Raw genomic sequence first — 17,858 nt, forward strand, 5'->3', positions numbered from 1 at the left:
TAATCTAGTTTTCTACTCTCACTGTCCAAAGTCTCTTCTCTTCTAACTGCTCTAAAGGCAAGAATCCACACATACACAAATGCACACACACACACACACACACACACACACACACACACACACACTGTTTTATTCAGCAATTTTCTAAAAAGTCCTCAAACTGCCCTTACTCAAGGCACTGGGGTATCACACAGATCACCGCAAAAGAGGGTGAATATGAGGTCGTGCTTGCAGTATCTGACACATTGGCCTCAAAATAAGAATTATTGTTGGTGCCCATCCCCAGCAGGGGCTAAATGAGTGGCAATGATATTATGATGCCGTTGAGAGTTCTTTGTGCCCCAGGGAGAAGATGAAAGGCAATGAACCAGAGAACCAATGTTCTGTTTTTGTTTTGTTTTCAGCTGCTACCTAAATTGGTTTCATAATTTCTTGCACTTTTATGTAACCTTCCCTTTGGGCCATTTAATGCAGATTAAAGCAACACAGTCAGCCACACCTCCAACTCTGGAAAGACCCCCTTTTGAGGAATGGTACAGCCTACTTAGGAGCATTAATAACAGATTCCTAAACCATTTTCTAAAGTTTTGTGATCTTCATATTCACACCATCCTAGGAGGCTAAAGTTCTAGGCCAAGAATTTTTTTTTTTTTTTTTTTTTTTTTATGCGTTACGCGGGCCTCTCACTGCTGTGGCCTCTCCCGTTGCGGAGGACAGGCTCCGGACGCGCAGGCTCAGCGGCCATGGCCCACGGGCCCAGCCACTCCGCGGCACGTGGGATCCTCCCAGACCGGGGCACGAACCCGTGTCCCCTGCATCGGCAGGCGGACTCTCAACCACTGCGCCACCAGGGAAGCCCTAGGCCAAGAATCTTTAAGAGAAAATGGTAGAAGCAGATCCCAGTCAACCCTTCAGAATCATCTTTACCTGACGTCTCTGCTTATCACAAATCCAATTCCAGTTCCCAAGGCTACACCCTGGGAGGGTCAGGAGGGAGTTTAGTGAACTCTCCTTGGCTCCAGTGAGCTCACATCCTCCTTGATCAAATGAGACATCCAGGAAGGAAAGAGAGGTTAAGCCCTGTTTCCCTGGTCCCACCACCCTTAGATGTCATTGAGGCTTGAATAAGCCCACAATGGAATTTCCTCTAAGCTAAGGAATTCCAAAATTCTAAGGAATTTCCTGTAGTTCACCAAATGCCATTGGTTTAGGTCAGCCCTTCTCAAACTTGAAAGTTCTTATGAACTGCCTGGCGAGCTTGTCAAAAGGCAGATTCCCATTCAGTACTTGTGGAGTGGGGACAGAAATTCTGAATTCCTAGCGAGGTCTTTGGTGAAGACAATGCTGCTGGTCCCTGGACAATAGTAAAGGCCCAGAGTGAAGTTAATTTATCAGGTACTTGATTCCTTTCCAGCTTTTTCTTTTGATGTCACCACTGTGTGGCTGTGGCCTCTGCTCCCTGTTGCTGCCATTTCTGGCCTCATTCCCCAACTATTGCTAAGAGAGGATTTAAAGTTGGTCTCCTATCACTCAAGCCTGCGTAGAATTCACTTGGCCATCCTTAGGTGGTCTAGCTTCTGGTTCTTTTACAAGCTCCCAAAAGATATATGTCACTCTCAGGTTCCAAGGAACTTGGAATGCATTTTCCAGAAAGTAGAATTCTTTGGCTGCCCTGAATATTCCCCCAGATTCCCACCATGGTGGTGGTCTTTGTCTCTCCGTCTTGCTGGGGAGTGTTAACTCACGGTGTATAAGAGGTAACATTAGCCCTGAATCTTATTCATGGCTTCTTGTGGATAGAAAAGGGTACGTATGCAAATAGGATTCACAAGATACTCTCAGGCATCCCAAAGACCCAGAAATGAGTGTGTGAATTAGGTGGTTGCCATGACTCTCACTGCAAAGACAACAAATAAAAATTGTGTGAGGAGGCAGTCAGGGGCTCCCACGTGCCGTTCTAATGATTGATCACGTCAGAGTCAGCCAAGAAGCAGCCTTTGAATACACATTTCCAGGACCTCACCCCAGACCAACTGAATCAGCATTCCGGTGTTGGGGGATTTGTACTGTTATAAAGCACAGAGTGATTAGCGGCTTGCTGTGCTGATGAGCAAGTATTTAACATCTGCAATTTATCCAGTTACTAAAAGAGTTCCTGAGTACGTACCATGGGTCAGGCACAACACAAACACAATTCCTCCCTTCATGCCTTTCCCAGCTGAAAAATGGAGAGTAAACAAACAAAATAGAAATAATTGCAAATGAAAAGTGTTATAAAGGAAACTAATAAGGCAATGAATCCACAATGAAGGAGTAGGTCCTTTTGATGACCTGATTAGCGATGGTGTCTCTGGGGCAGTGACATTAAGGCTGCAACATGAAGGGGTAGGAATTACCAGCAGCACAGTGGTGCTGAGGCACAGAGCATCGTATGCAAACGTCTCCATGGGAAAGCACATGCCTTAGCAACTCCTGTAGATGCTACCAGACAAACCAAAGAAAACAAGTTACAACTCCCTTCCTTGCAAACTATTCTGCAATTAGGACTTCTTTACAAGTCCTAATTGGCAAATTAATATGGCAAAGGCATAAGGACTCTCTTTCTGTCACCTTCAGAGCCTGTTCTCATTCTTTGCTTGCTGGACTGCTGTTTCCAAAAACCTGGGTCTCACTGAATACACCACTGAAGACCCCTATTCCACTTCTTGAAGGCTGTATCTAAGGTTGGGGGCCCAGAGAGTCACCTGCAGAGTCTTCAAACTCCTCCTGTTTCTTGTGGTGAAAATGATCATTAGAATGACACTCTACATTAACTGTGTGAGTCTGGCCTGAGCCTTGGACTCCTCATCTGTAAAATGGGATAAAATGCCTGTCCCATAGTTGATTCAATAAGATTGTGTGCCTCGTCCATGAGAGTTCTCCAGTACAGCGTGACCACGGCACTTTGGAAGGTGCTGTTCTGTCTCCAATTTTTTTTTTTTTTTTGTACGGTGAGCAGGCTCAGTGGCCATGGTTCACGGGCCCAGCTGCTCCGCGGCATGCGGGATCTTCCCACACCGGGGTATGAACCCGTGTCCCCTGCATCGGTAGGCGGACTCTCAACCACTGCGCCACCAGGGAAGCCCGGAAGGTGCTGTTCTGAAAGGCAATGAGTGTACCTCAACTTTTGCTCTGTCATTTATCGTTTTTAACTATATGGGGGCAATTATAAGCCAATATTCCAGGTTGTACTGATGCTGGCAGGAGACTGTCTGTCTGCCTAAGAGCAGACTTCCTAATCAAACTTGCACACCCTCAGGGCAGCTGATCTCTGTGTTAGGAGAAAAGCAATTTTATTGAGCAAAAGTGTGAAGAGGAATTTTCACTTGTGAGACTCTTAACTATGTCTATTTCAGGCAGCTGAGCAAAGGGACTGAAAACTTCCTGATTGTGTGGGTGTGGGTCTGCTCTGGGACAGACAGGGGTGGGCCAGTCTGCTAGAGTTTGCCTCGCAGGTCAGACCCGGTAGGCAGTTCCTGCTTTTAGCACTTTCTTCCTTTTTTCTACTCCTGGGGTTACTGCTTCTCAAAGACACGTCAAGGGACTAGGGTGGGCAGGCGGTACAGTGGACCAGTGGGCGTCTGGATGTTTGTGATCTGTCACTTCCCCAGATAGAGATCTCTCCTGGAGGAGGCCTTCCTTTCATGCTGTTCCTGAGTGCACACCACAGTCTGGGCACCCTGAAGACTGTGCTTCAGGTGCATCTGAGCGACCTTTGCTGATGCTCCCACAACCAACACTTTACCTGCCAGGTGTGGTGGAGGGTTCATCAATGAATAGACATGTCCCTGCCTCAAAAAGAAAAAATCAGTAGGTATCCAACTAGCTATAAAAGAAGACAGGCTGTGATAATACAGATAAAAAGGAAGTGCTCTGTTATAATTGGTGCTGTATTAGTTTCCTATTGTGGCCTCAAAACTTAGTGTCTTTAAACAACAGAAATTTATTCTCTCACAGGAAGCCAGGAATCTGAAATGAGTCTTAGGGACTGAAATCAAAGTATTGGAAGGGCTGTGTTTCCTCCAGAGGCTCTAGGAAGAATCTGCTCCTTGACTCTTCCTGTTTCTATGCTGACTCTGCCAGCATTCCCTTACTTGTGGCCTCATCATTCCAGTCCCAGCTGGTGTGGTTATATAGCCCTCCCCTCTTCTGTGAAATCTGTCTCTGCCGCCCGCCTACAAGGATACATGTAATTGCATGTAGGGCCCCCTGGGATAAGCTAGGACCCTATCTCAAGATTCTTAATGTAATCCTATCTGCAAAGTCCTTTATTTCCATGTAAGGTAACATTCACAGGTTCCAGGGATTAGCACATGGATATCTTTTGGGGTGTCCTTATTCAGCCCACCACAGGTACCACTCTTTATTCCACTCCCTCCCCCCAACCAAATGGTCTACAGCTGTGCTGTCCAATTTGGAAGCCACTAGTCACATGTGGCTAAGGTAAAATACATGCTAGATTTTGAAAACTTACTACAAAAAATGCAAAGCATCTCACTTAATAATTGTTTATGTTGGTTACCTGTTGAACTAATATTTTGGATATTTAGGGTAAATGACTCTATTATTAAAATTAGTGTCACCTGTTTGTTTTCACTTCTAAAAGCAACTATTAGAAAATTTAAAATTGCATTTGTGGCTTGCATTTTGTGGGTTTGTACTGTATTTCTATTGGACAGTGTTCTACACAATCTACAACAGCAATTTTCAAACTGCCGCACAAGCAGAATCATGTGGGGAGTTTAAAAAAAAAACCAATGTGCACGCTGCACCCCAGACTTATTAAATCAGAAATCTCTAGGGAGAGAGGGCCAGGCATCAGCATGTTTTAAACACCCCAGGTCATTCCAGTATGTAACCAAGGCTGAGAATCCGTGGAGTAGAGACCCGGAGGAGGGTTAAGAGTGAAAATAGCACTAAAGGTCCAGGAATTACCAAAAATGGGTATGCCCATTTCCTTTACAAACGACAGAAAATAGGGGCTCCTTGAAGTACCCTCTGCTTTCACTGAGATGCACACCTCCCCCACCCACAGAGCGCAGCTGTGAGCCTGGAGGTGTGGGAGGAGGACAGAGGAGCTGTTCCCTCCCCTGAGCCAGAAGACACTAGGGATCTCAACACTGGGGGTCAGGCTGGCTGGACCTCTCTTCCTTTCGCAGTTTCTGCCCTAGTACTTGGTAGAACAAAGTGCAATGAAACCTAGCAAATAAAACCTAAATATTCCGTTTGTGGGGCTGGATCAAGGCAAAGCACTTCCGCAGTGGCTTGCAGTGGAAACATGTTTTGGAGGCATCTAGCAGTAACATCCACCACCCCCAGAGGTTCCTCACCGGAGCTGGGATTCCCAGCTACTTCGTGGCTCCACACACGGCCGTGTTCTCTGGCTCTGGACTCAGAATTAGGGAGCAAAGCCAAGATCCGTTGCACTTCCACTGAGTTTTGAAGTGTTGTTTGGGAAAGTGGTTCTTGGTGGAACAAGATAGGAGGTTTCAATGGCTGCTTGTGTTACTTGACACAACACAGATACAGTGAGATGAGCCGCAGCCTTGTTCATGCAGTGCCATAACTCACTCTGGCATCATCAGAGAATAAACCTGTCACCTGAGTGCATTTTGTAGCCATTTGAGACGAGCTCATCAAAGCACCATATTACCCTATGTTTAAACAATTTTGAAAACTTTTCTAAACTGCAGATCACTCCTTTGACTTCTAAGATAGCAAATACCAAATAGTAATTAATATTTTAAAAGGAAGAGGCATTCCAAACAAGGGGGATAAAAAATTCTGAACAAAAGCCTCTAGCAAACTTGTTCCCTCCCTCCTTCTCTCCTTTCCTTATTCAGTGCGGACTCTAGGTAGGAAGCAGGCCTTGTCTTCACAGAATTTAGGGGCTAATAGAGGGAGAAGACGTCAAAGTAAATGGGAGAGAAAACATATAGGGTCTATGATTGAAGACAAGACCTCTCTTTCCCTTTTGTCCCTTTCTTCCTTTCTTTTTTTTGTTTTTTTTAAATTTTTTTGTTTGCAGTACGTGGGCCTCTCACTGTTGTGGCCTCTCCCTTTGCAGAGCACAGGCTCTGGACGCGCAGGCTCAGCGGCCATGGCTCACGGGCCTAGCCGCTCCGCAGCATGTGGGATCTTCCCGGACCGGGGCACGAACCCGTGTCCCCTACAATGGCAGGCAGACTCTCAACCACTGCGCCACCAGGGAAGCCCCCTCTTCCTTTCTTTATTGCCGTGTGTGGTGTGTGTGTGTGTACACACGTATATGTGCTTATAGATGTATGTATCTGGTAACTTACAAAGATACATACAGAGCAAGGTAAGAAAGAAATGTGGAAATTTGGAGAAGGAAATTTGAAAGTAAAAACATGATGGAAGTCAGAATTAGTCAAAAAAATTATACTTCTGAAGTCTTGTCTAAGTAACTGAATGTGGGCCACAAGTTTGGATCTGACTTCCCAGCACCCAGTGCAAAGATGAATACACACCAGTTGCATAATTCAGTCTTTGGAAGATTAAAACTAATGAGTTGCCAAGAAACCTCATGGATTAGGGTGCAGTGTCATGACAAGGCACTGTGGGATATACTCAGCAATGTCCTCAAGAGCATCTCCCATTGCACCGAGGAGTTCTGTGGGGCATGATGGGAGCCTGTAGGGTTTGGAGAAAACAGAAAAGATAGAATATTAAATTCTGGCTGGAGCTAAACTTTCTGCTAGGATTGAGCTGGGTTAGTCTGAGTCTCTACCTATAATTTTCTGTAGTTTGATATTCTATTTTAAAGGCTGAGCTAGGGGTATGCACTGGAGGTTATGGGAGTGGAGAGGGATACTCACTTCTGCCTCCACTGGAGAAGTGTGGGCTGATGCCAGAGACCTGGAGGAGATGTTGCCCATGGAAGGATACACTGTGAGTTGTCCAGGGGGAAAAGGCGGGGAAGGCATTGAGAGAACAGCGTCAGTGGGGCACAGAGGTATAGAAAGTGCCCATAGGGAACTATGGGCAGCTTGGCACTGGATAAGTATGAAATACGAGGCAACGTAGGGTGGGGGGGAGGGCTGGAGAAGCAGGCAAGGGCAGACTGTGCCCGTCTTCCGTGCTCTGGTAAGGAATGTGGCTTTGCTCTGTGGAGAGATACTGAGATGCCACTGAAGAGATTTAGGCAGGGGAGTTGTATCTGCTATCGATAGCATTCATGCTGCACAATGAATCTCCCCCAAACTCGGTGGCCTAATAACAATCACACATTCTTGCACACAGATCTGAGTCTGTGAGGGGAGGGTGGCCGTGCTTCAGGGTGGCCCTGTGTGAGGCCCAGACTGAAGCCAAACAGCCACCCAAAGTTAGCTCTTTTCCCCGTGAAGTGTGGAAGTACAGGAGGGTGAGTTCTCACCAGAGAAGTGGTACACCCTCAGGTGCACCCACTCTCCAGTAGCAAAGCAAGTCCTGTGGCCAAGCACAATATCATCAAGAGAGGATAAACTCTGCCCCCCTCAGTGGGAGCTACTGCAAAGTTGCATGGCAGAGATGGTATGAATTATACAGGGAGGTTGTGAAGAATTATGAACAATGATTCAATCTACCTTAGGGGGGACGCAGCTGGACTTGACTTTTTAGGTAGTTCACTTGGGCAGTTCTGTGGAAACCACATTCGAGACAGGTGATACTGAAGTCAGATGGACCCGTGAGGATGGTCAGGTGAGACCTAGTGAGAATCTGGGTTGGACGATTCGTGAACTGTGATGGAACAGTTAGTTCAAAACGACAAATGAGGTAAAACCATCAGGACCTAATGACTTAGAGTCATTTATGGCTGGTTTTGAGCTACCTCCATTTACTGTATACAGAGTCCACTGCTAAGGTTTGCATATGAACTTGCTAGTTGCCTATCCAATATTTGTTTTCTTATTAAAACAACTTTGATTTTACTCGTGGCATTGATATGGTTAACTTAAAAAAATTACGTAGCTTCACTTGAAGCTGCGAGGTGGTCAGATGGCAAACCCGGGCTATTAGGATATAAGTGAGGGTCATATTACCAGGTGAACTTGTGCCATTTGCTTCTACCTTCTTCCTGCCTCAAATGTAGATGGATGGCTGGAGCTCCATGTATAAGCAGACGCCCACAGTTCAAACTCTTGTTCTTCAAGGGTCAACAGTACTAGAGGATGCTGGGTGCGGGGGACCGTGGGTCAATGTGATGAGGCCATCTGTCTGCTAACTGGTACTTATTGAAGTTAGGCTTCTCCCTCCCAGAGAGATATATCATCCCTGATGATCGATCATCCTTGGATCCAAGGGTCATCATCCTTGATGATCACATTTCAAAGGGATGGCTCCCAGGTCCTTGAGAAAGAATTCCTGGGCGGTAAAACTGGTGAGAAGCTGGGAGATGATCGACAGTTCAAGGGTGCAGAGAAAGAATTTACAATGGAAAGTTTTCTAAAGTAAATGTTCTATGTAAAGGGAGGTCAGGGACCTTTGGTCAGGAAGAAACCTGTCTGAAGTGTAGTCAAGCTGAGGGGAACTTGAAGGCCATCTAGGTCAGAGGGCAACACCACCTTGCAGGCTGTCCAGGAAGTCTGGTCTCAGAAGTCCTCAAGTGATCATTTCTTAACAGGTGGCAGCTTTATCAGGGGACACACACTGACCAGCTGGTAAGGGTCTCTGACTTAGATTCTCATCCTACTGGATGGAGATGATTACCTCTGCACTCCGGTTTTCTGAAGCCCCCTGGGGGCAAATCCCTGCAGTTTTCTGACCCTGTCTCCATCCTGGAGAGGAGAGGATTCACCTAAGTGACATGCCAGGACCAAATACATCCAATTCTTCAGGCAAAAAAACATGTTTTCAGCTCAGAGATGATTCCATGCGACTTCGTGTGAGAGTAGAACTGGGGAGGGGAAGGGACTCTTTTAGCCCAAAGTTAGTACTCAGGGACACAGAGTACCCTTTCCAGAAATTACCATCATAAACAGCCAAGGCAGTAATACAGGGCAGCCTGCGGCACAGAGGAAAATGAAAATCTCCTTGGCTGGCATTTCAGCTTGTCTAAGGGGCCGTGCTTTGCTCAGAGGGGAGATGACTGTGCTGACCTTAAAATCCAGGTTTCGGGAAGCAAGAGATGAAGGTTTTTGGTTTTCCCTTAATTAAGGCTTTGGCGTTTTTCAAACAAGAATAGAAAAGATTCAGAACCTCCCCTTAAGCTTCGTTACAAAGTCGTTGATTTTTAGAAAAGATAAAGGCCTTGGGTGAGGGTAGGGGTGGATGGTCCCTAAAGCGTATTGCCCAGAAGCCTCTTTTTCCCCTTCTTAGAGTATAGGGGTTTTCTTAAACGTTTCTTCCCCAAAGCCCTCCCCCCTTGCTTTTGCCATCGACCTCTTCTTCCATTCTCCAAGGTACAGTCAGACGGTTACCCTTCAGGTCCTGCTACGCATCTTTCCTGAACCCCCGTTTCTCAAAATACCAGGTATCTTTCATTTTGCTCGCAGCTGTTTCCCCTGCCCGGTGACGAGCCTGGCGTGCAGGGGGCGGAGGGAGCTGCTTCTGCCACACGGTGGCGCGCGCGCGCCTCTCAAAGACCGAGTGTCACAGCTTCTTATACTTCTCCCCCTCCCACCCCCACCCCCCCACCCCCCACCCCCCACCCCGACCCGCGCCCGGGCGCTGAAGAAGCCGCGCCCACGGCCTTGCCCGGCGGGACAGCGCACAGCGCGCTTCGTGATCCCAGCGGGCGGGCGAGCGGCTGCAGCAGCTTGCAGCCCGCGCGGGAGGTGTGGCTGGCTGCGGGCAGCCCCGGCTTCAGGCTCCTCCTCTTGCCGGTCCAGCCTTTAAACGCCCGCCCCCCCGCCCCCACCGCTCGGCGCTGCAAATCCTAGGCTTCCCCTAGCAGCCTGGGAGCGGCAGCGGGCGCAGCAAAGGCGGCAGGAGGAGCGCAGCCGGCCGGCCGCGCCAGTCCCTCGGGCAGCGGCGCTGGATTAGCTCCCGAGGTGCCGCGGGGCCCGGCGCTCCCCGGCGGGGCTAGGAGAGGAGAGAAGCGGGGGCTGCAGCTGGGCAAGGGGGAGGAAAGTGAGCGTGTGTGAGTGCGTGTGTGCCAGAGTGTGGGGGGCGACAGGTTCGAATTAGAGGGCAGGGGAACCGGGGTGCGGTCCCCTAGGGTCTCCCGCGGCGGCGCCAGCTTCACGGCGCCCCTCACCATGGACTTGCGCGGAGTTGGGATGTGCCTTGGCCGCAGCGCGCGGGTGGCTGCCCGGCCCTGGGGGTGCGCGGGCGCGCGCACAGGGATGGCGAGGTAGGATGGCGGTCCAGCGCGACCCCTGCCGCCCCAACCCAGTGGCCCCCGGGCGGTGCAGCTGACTCGTTGGAGCGCACTGGGGTGTGGGCGGAGGCGGCCCAGCCGTGCCCGCGCCTTCGGGAGTTGCTTTGCCTCTTCCACCCACTCGCACCTGCCGTCTCGCGGATACCATGTCGAAGGCAACCGGAGGCTCATCGGCGGCGGCTGCGGCGGCGGAAAGTTGTCCCCCAACCTCTGCCAGCCCGTCTGCGGCCACTGCCGTGGAGGACCTGTCCAAAGTGTCGGACGAGGAGCTGCTGCAGTGGAGCAAGGAGGAGCTGATCCGCTGCCTGCGGCGCGCGGAGGCGGAGAAGGTGAGCGCGATGCTGGACCACAGCAACCTCATCCGCGAGGTCAACCGCCGCCTGCAGCTGCACCTCGGCGAGATCCGCGGGCTCAAGGTGAGCGCCGGGCTCGGCGGGGCGGGGAGCCGGGCGCCCTGGGGAGGTGGGACCAGGCAAACTTTCCCCCCTTCCGTCAACAGGTGATCCCCCCCCCCATTCTCCCTGTCAGCATCCTCTGCTCCCCTTTCCCAGCCCTTTGGAAACTTTTCCAAACTTTGTAGACGTTTGGTTCCCTCCTCTTCCCCCTATGGGGCGCACTAGCGTCGAGCTCGTGGTCCTCCGTGGCCGGAGGAGCGGGTGCCAAGGATGCTGAAAGGCTGGGAGGGGAGCGATGGGTACGCGGAAGCTTTAATTTTCCAGGAAGCCGGGAAAATCAGTGCTTTGGGGAGCCGGGTTACGGCCAGGCAGGGGAAAAAACGAGCGAAGGAGCGAGTCCAGAGCATCTTTGCCCTTGGGGAATCCGTGATACGATATGGCTGATCTGGCGCCACGACTTCTCCGTGGGGCAGAGGGTGAGGAAAGGGCGCCGATGCAGGGAAGTGGTGCTGGCGGGGCGCCCAGGGTGAAGCCGCGGCGCCACCCTCGTAACTGGGCTATGTCGCATGGTGCAGAGGAGCTTACCTCTTCCTTCACATTCTGTTTTCTACCTGCTCCGATGCTTTCCTTTTTCTCGAGTTCGGCTGGCGTCGTCTGGCGTCGTCTGGGGTGACCTCACCGTCCCATTTACCCCCAATTTGATTATAATTTCGTCTAGCTGGGAGGGGAAGGGCAGAGGGTCTCAGTTTAGGAAGCACAGGGTTTTGAAAGTGTACCTTAAGTGCCATCCAGTCATGCTTTCCTTTGGAGCCAATCCTCCCTCTTTGCTCTTAGGGGGAAAAAAAGAACAAAAGAAAAACAAAACAATAAAACCCCAACCCCCCACCAACTTTCTTTTCCCCTTGGAGTGTTCTGAGTGTGCCAGCAATGTGCCAGCCCGGCTGGCTGCAGCAGATGGGTGGCGGGGAACCGCCCTGCCCGAGTGTACCGCAAAACTTCCTCTCCTCACCGCTTGCACTGGTGCCTCCTGGTATGCCTTCCTCTCATTGTTCTTTTTTTGTTTATAGGAAGCCAGACACAAACGAAATCGCTGCAGGGACCTTGGGGAGCAAATTCCCGCAGGCACATGTTGTTCTTGTCCCCTTTCCACTCCCACCCCACTTCTCAGGCAGTAGACACTTTAATTGCCTCAGCGGCTCCAGCCCTCGGATTCAGGGGCAAAGGGGAGTGGGAGGGGGAGAACTGCTAGATGCTCACCTGGGTACTGGGCCCAGTGCAGGTGGAGAAGGCCCTCCCCTGAGGCTCCAGTTGACTGTCATATATAGTCCTTAGAGCAGATGCAGTTAGGAGGATCTCTTAGAAAAATCCCAAGCCTCACTTTCTCCTTTGGCTTAATTCGTTACTAACAGACTATTAAGTACCAGACTCTTGGATTAGAGGCAGGACCGTGTAGGGGGAAGATCATCTCAGAAGTGGGTCTGCATCTAGAATCCTCATTTGGCCAGGAGGGTGAGCCTGGGTAATTTCTCAGAGCCTTATTTTACTTATCAATAAAATGCAAATCATAATAACCACCTCCTAGGGGGGTGTGACAATAAATTATAATTTAGGTGAAGGTTTAATTCTGGACTTGACTGCAAAAAATGGTAGTTATTGTCTCCAGGAGATGATGCGTAAGTGTACGTAAAGCCATGCATCTCCTGGATCTGGGTTTCCGTGGCAAAGCTGGACACAAATATAGTTCGTAACCCTCCAATTTAATCTTCTTTCATGGCTTGAACTATAATGCAACTTGGAAGAGTTTGTAATTAATTTCCTAGAGATTTTGATAGTATGGAGCATTGACATAAGAGCTTAGAAATACTTGGAAGTTCTTTTAGGTTGTGTGGATTGCCTGTGGGGGGTCTGTGTGTGAGTGGTGTGGGGGAGGGGAGGACCGGGTCTTCATTCCAGTAACCTCATTTAGGGAAGTACCTATCAGGCCAGTTAAGAGTGGTTACACCTCAAGTAAGAGTCTCCTTGTGGTCTAGATTCGTGACCTGGCATTAAAAGACTTTCCAGTCCACTTCCTTATCAAGTTCAGAAATGATGGGGGTTGGTTACTTTCTGATGCAGCCCCTTCTCCTCATTCCCATCATCCTGGGGCAGCCACATGGTGGCCCCTCCTAAGCCTCTGGCCAACTCTGAGGGGCAAGCCTTCTTCCTTCCCTTCCACATATCAGCTCAGAGCTTCCCTAGACACCATAGTGATCCATAAATGTGGTTGACTGAATAAGTGATAGTACATTTCACTTTATTTTTTAAATTTTTATTAGGGTATAGTTGCTTTACAATGTTGTGTTAGTTTCTACTGCACAGCCAAATGGATCAGCCATACGTGTACATATATTCCCTCCCTTTTGGATTTCCCTCCCATTTAGGACACCACAGTGCATTAAGTAGAGCTTCCTCTATACAGTATGTTCCCATCAGTTGTCTATTTTATACATAGTATCAATAGTGAGACTTAGAGAACAAATGTATGGATACCAAGAGGGAAAAGGAAAGGGGTGGGAGGAAATGGGAGATAACGATAGTACACTTAAAATTTATTTTCATTTAATTGGAAGGAAGGGATTTTCTTTCTTTCTTTCTTTCTTTTTTTTTTTTTTTTGCCTCTGTTGGTTTGGGACTCTCAGCTGAAGACTGTAAATTTAGGGTAATTAAGGCCATAACACTTTTCTTTCTTATGCCTCTTTCTGTGAGCTGCCTTTGAAATTGCATCTAAATATTTTCAAGGCTTCTAGGTGGTACTGTGGCTGTGGACATTGGGGAATGGGAGCATTGTTCTTTTCCTTTGAGGGGCCTGTGACTCTGTCCCAACACTGGCTGACTTGTTTGTGTTTAAACATTTAGGAGGTAGTGCAGGGTGGGAAAAAGAAAGGTTTTGGAGTCTGACAATTTGGGTAGCTTGGGCAAATAACCTTTTTGAGCCTCCGTTTTCTCATCTGCTAAATGGGGATATTATTTCCACTTGAGGTGTGAAGATTAAATGATACATAGATGAAGAAACCCCAGTGAGGTTAAATAGCTTTCTTAAGGTCACACAGATATGAAATGTTCCAAATAAGCTGATTTTCTTTTCTTTTGGCTAGTTGACATTCTCTGGTTAGAATGTGTCATCCTAAAAGGGGTTGGAGAAAGGAGATTTCGGTTAGGGTGCTGCTGTTGAAAGGGATGGATTCCTGAGAACCATGTTCGTGCACTTCTGAGCATATACCAACACTCAGACTGCTCTGGCCTGGAATTTTCTGGGGGCGGGGGCGGGAATTGGGGGCAATTCAATCTCTATAGATTTTTTATCTGCAGCACATTAATTTTCTTCCTCACTCGCCAACACACCAATTCCCCATCCTGCAATGATGGAAAAATAACAAATTAAAACAATTCTTTAACCACAGTTATAGTACTTGAGAACCTTATGTATGAAATTTGGGATGATATGAATTTCGGGTGATTATGGATTTAATCTTTTAAATGCCCCCTTTAGACAGATGGGCAACATCTAGTAGCCTGCTGCAATGTTAAAAAAGACATTGTTTTGAAAAAGACGGCCCAAGTCTTAAAGTGATAGATTTGAAAACACTAGCTCACAAGGATATTATCAAGCTGGTTGCTTAGCTGTTCATTAGAAGGCAGAGGAAATAGCTCATAATTGGAGAGTAAATAATATTTGCAAGAATAATAACGGAAAAAAAGGAACTGTGATAAAACTGAATGGGCTAATATACGCCCCTTCTACCCCAACTAGAGTTCTGAGAAGTACAGTTGACACTTGAAAACACAGGTTTGAACTGCACAGGTCCACTTTTACAGGGATATTTTCACTACTAAATACTGCAGTGCTACTATCCGCTGGTGGTTGAATCCATGATTGTGGATCTGGTGTACGGAGGTCCGACTATAAGTTACATGGCTTTTCAACTTGGCCAAGTGTCAGCACCACTAATCCCCATTTTGCTCAGGGGTCAACTGTATATATTTCACTCCATTTGGGAAGGAGCCCATGGTGGCACAAGTCCTATTTACTTCCCAGTTCTGGAGAAAACAGGAATAGTTGTAGGGTACTCAAAGGGGAATATTTTCACATGGAAATTCAGTTAGATGAAGAAGAACATGACGAACTTTCTATGAAATGGGAGGATTAAACTAAATGTGGAAGAATTTTTGAAGCTGAGAATGATTTTTCTTTTAACATCTTTTTTTTTTTATTTTTGCGGTACGTGGGCCTCTCACTGTTGTGGCCTCTCCCGTTGCGGAGCACAGGCTCCGGACGCGCAGGCTCAGCGGCCATGGCTCACAGACCCAGCCGCTCTGCGGCGTGTGGGATTTTCCCGGACCGGGGCACGAATCCTTGTCCCCGGCATCGACAGGCGGACTCTCAGCCACTGCGCCACCAGGGAAGCCCTAACATCTTTATTGGAGTATAATTGCTTTACAATGGTGTGTTAGTTTCTGCATTATAACAAAGTGAATCAGCTTTACGTATACACATATCCCCATAACCCCTCTCTCTTGTGTCTCCCTCGCACCCTCCCTATCGCACCCCTCTAGGTGGTCACAAAGCACCAAGCTGATCTCCCTGTGCTTTGCAGCTGCTTCCCACTAGCTATCTGTTTTACATTTGGTAGTGTATATATGTCCATGCCACTCTCTCACTTTGTCCCAGCTTACCCTTCCCCCTCCCCGTGTCCTTAAGTCCATTCTCTACATCTGCGTCTTTATTCCTGTCCTGCCCTTAGTTTCTTCAGAACCATTGTTTTTAAAATTCCATATATATGTGTTAGCATACGGTATTTTTCTCCTTCTGACTTACTTCACTCTGTATGATGGATTCTAGGTCCATCCACCTCACTACAAATAACAATTTCATTTCTTTTTATGGCTGAGTAATATCCCATTGTATATATGTGCCACATCTTCTTTATCCATTCATCTGTCGATGGACACTTAGGGTGCTTCCATGTCCTGGTTATTGTGCTGCAGTGAACACTGTGGTACATGACTCTTTTTGAATTATGGTTTTCTCAGGGTATATGCCCAGTAGTGGGATTGCTGGGTCATATGGTAGTTCCATTTTTAGTGTTTTAAGGAACCTCCATACTGTTCTTCATAGTGGCTATATCAATTTACATCCCCACCAACAGTGCAAGAGGGTTCCCTTTTCTCCACACCCTCTCCAGCATTTATTGGTGTAGATTTTTTGATGATGGCCATTCTGACCAGTGTGAGGTGATACCACATTGTAGTTTTGATTTGCATTTCTCTAATGATTAGTGATGTTGAGTATCCTTTCATGTCTTTGTCGGCAATCTGTATATCTTCTTTGAAGAAGTGTCTGGTTAGGTCTTCTGCCCATTTTTGGATTGGGTTGTTTGTTTTTTTGATACTGAGCTGCATGAGCTGTGAAGCTGAGAATGATTCATTTTGTTTAGCATTATTTTCTTGGAATATCTACAGCTTCTGATTTCCCATAAAGCACCAGCGTCAAGGAACAATTTATTCTCTTATTACTACGGACTCCAACACAGCAGGGCTAGCTGAAAACAACAATAAGAAATCTTTTCTCAGTGGCTAGAGCTGTATCCTGTTTTGGCCATAGGCCTAGTGCTTTAAAGGGCTGGTCAGTCCATAAACACATATTAAGCATTCATTGTATGCAACACACCAAGTCAAGTGTGTCAGTTATGCAAAGAAAGACATTGGAATGTCTGCCCTCCAGAAGCTAAGGTAATCTACACTAGAAAAGAAAGAAAGAAAAAAAAAGATGCCCAATGAGTGCTGTAAGGAGTGTGTCTTACAGGCATTGAGCAGTGAATGGGATACTTTAGTCATTCATTCAAGCCTGGCGCTGCTGCACACCAGATGCTGTTCTGGGGCTGGTGGAGTCTTATCAGAGCAACCTGTCCTCTTAGGTAAGTCTATAGAAGGCAGAAGATAGTATTTTCTAGTTGGAAAGTTAGACCTAATCAGGGTTCATAATTAGCTGGTTCACAATTAGAGGGAGCTAAAGGTAGAAAGGCAGGAAGAAAGCCTTGTAGGCCTGGCCCAAGGGTTTATTCATTTTCCTTGGCAAAGGGGAGGCAATGGGGGTTTAGGGGCAGGAGAGACACTACCTGCAGGGAGAGTTTTTGACGATCAGTCTGGCCAGAGAGAGTTTGGATTGGAGTGAGCAAGGGAAGTTAGGGGCTGGGGTAGACCAAGGCAGGGAGGCCCGCTGGAGGCTTTTGGAAACAACCGGGCCTGAGGTCAGAGAGTGGCACTGAGAAGCAAAAGGACTAGATGGGCATTAGACACAAGGATTGGTGATGCTAAGAGTTAGAATTGAGTTGAAAACTAAGCTGCACAGAGCCTCTTTCTCCTCAGGCCTTGAGAATCACTCCCACGTTAGGCCTCATGACTGCCAGGAGATTCCAGCTTGGCAGATTCCAGGTTGGCAGCTGTTTTATGGTTTATTTCCTAGTCAATATCAGGGGGAAGTGTTGGAATCAACCTGAGTTTGGGAGAATCAAGTCCCCTCTCTGAGTACCTCTAGGTCTGGATTGGATGACAGTCACAAGACCAGAGATTTTCAGGCTTTGTGGAGTAAGGGAAATCTTAGGTAGCTGTCCCCTTTTCACCCCCCACCAAACTATGGTGCTTCAAGAAACAGCTACCCCCTTTACTATATGTGTGAATGGAGACTAAGTGGGGATTTCACAGTTAATTCTGAATTCCTTGGTTTCAGGTTTCTACAGTAGGGGTGCTGTGTTCTGGATGCACAGCGGTGAACAGAAGAGACGGGTCTCCATTCTCATGACTCTGGTCTAGGGAGGATGGAGACTTGACTCATAGTCAGACTCAACCATATGTGATTAGAAGTTGTAATGCAACAGAGGGGAAGTTGAAGGGCTCCTCGCAGAGCATAGAAGGGGACGTCCTTTAGATTAGTGGTCAGGGATGGCTTCTATGGGGAAGTGCCATAAAGTGAGAAACAAAGATTGTGTAGAGGCTGGGGGAAGCTTTCCGAGTGAAAGAGGGGAAGGGCTTGTCCCTTGGGCCCTGAGACCAGGCCAGCATGGGTG

At 47.9% G+C, this 17,858-nt stretch overlaps 1 protein-coding gene across 8 annotated transcripts in view; it reads left to right on the forward strand.

Moving 5' to 3' along the window:
• The first annotated feature begins 10,357 nt into the window (after nucleotides 1-10,357).
• Nucleotides 10,358-17,858, forward strand: part of CCDC85A (coiled-coil domain containing 85A) — a 202,300-nt gene continuing 194,799 nt past the window's right edge. For all 8 annotated transcript variants that reach the window (XM_032653412.1, XM_032653416.1, XM_032653410.1 and 5 more), the window contains exon 1: nucleotides 10,358-10,776. In XM_032653412.1, coding sequence (XP_032509303.1) covers nucleotides 10,507-10,776 — 270 coding nt within the window. In that variant the 5' untranslated portion in view covers nucleotides 10,358-10,506. The remainder of the gene's footprint in view (nucleotides 10,777-17,858) is intronic.

Source organism: Phocoena sinus, chromosome 13 (genome assembly GCF_008692025.1).
Source record: "Phocoena sinus isolate mPhoSin1 chromosome 13, mPhoSin1.pri, whole genome shotgun sequence".
NCBI lineage: Eukaryota > Metazoa > Chordata > Mammalia > Artiodactyla > Phocoenidae > Phocoena > Phocoena sinus.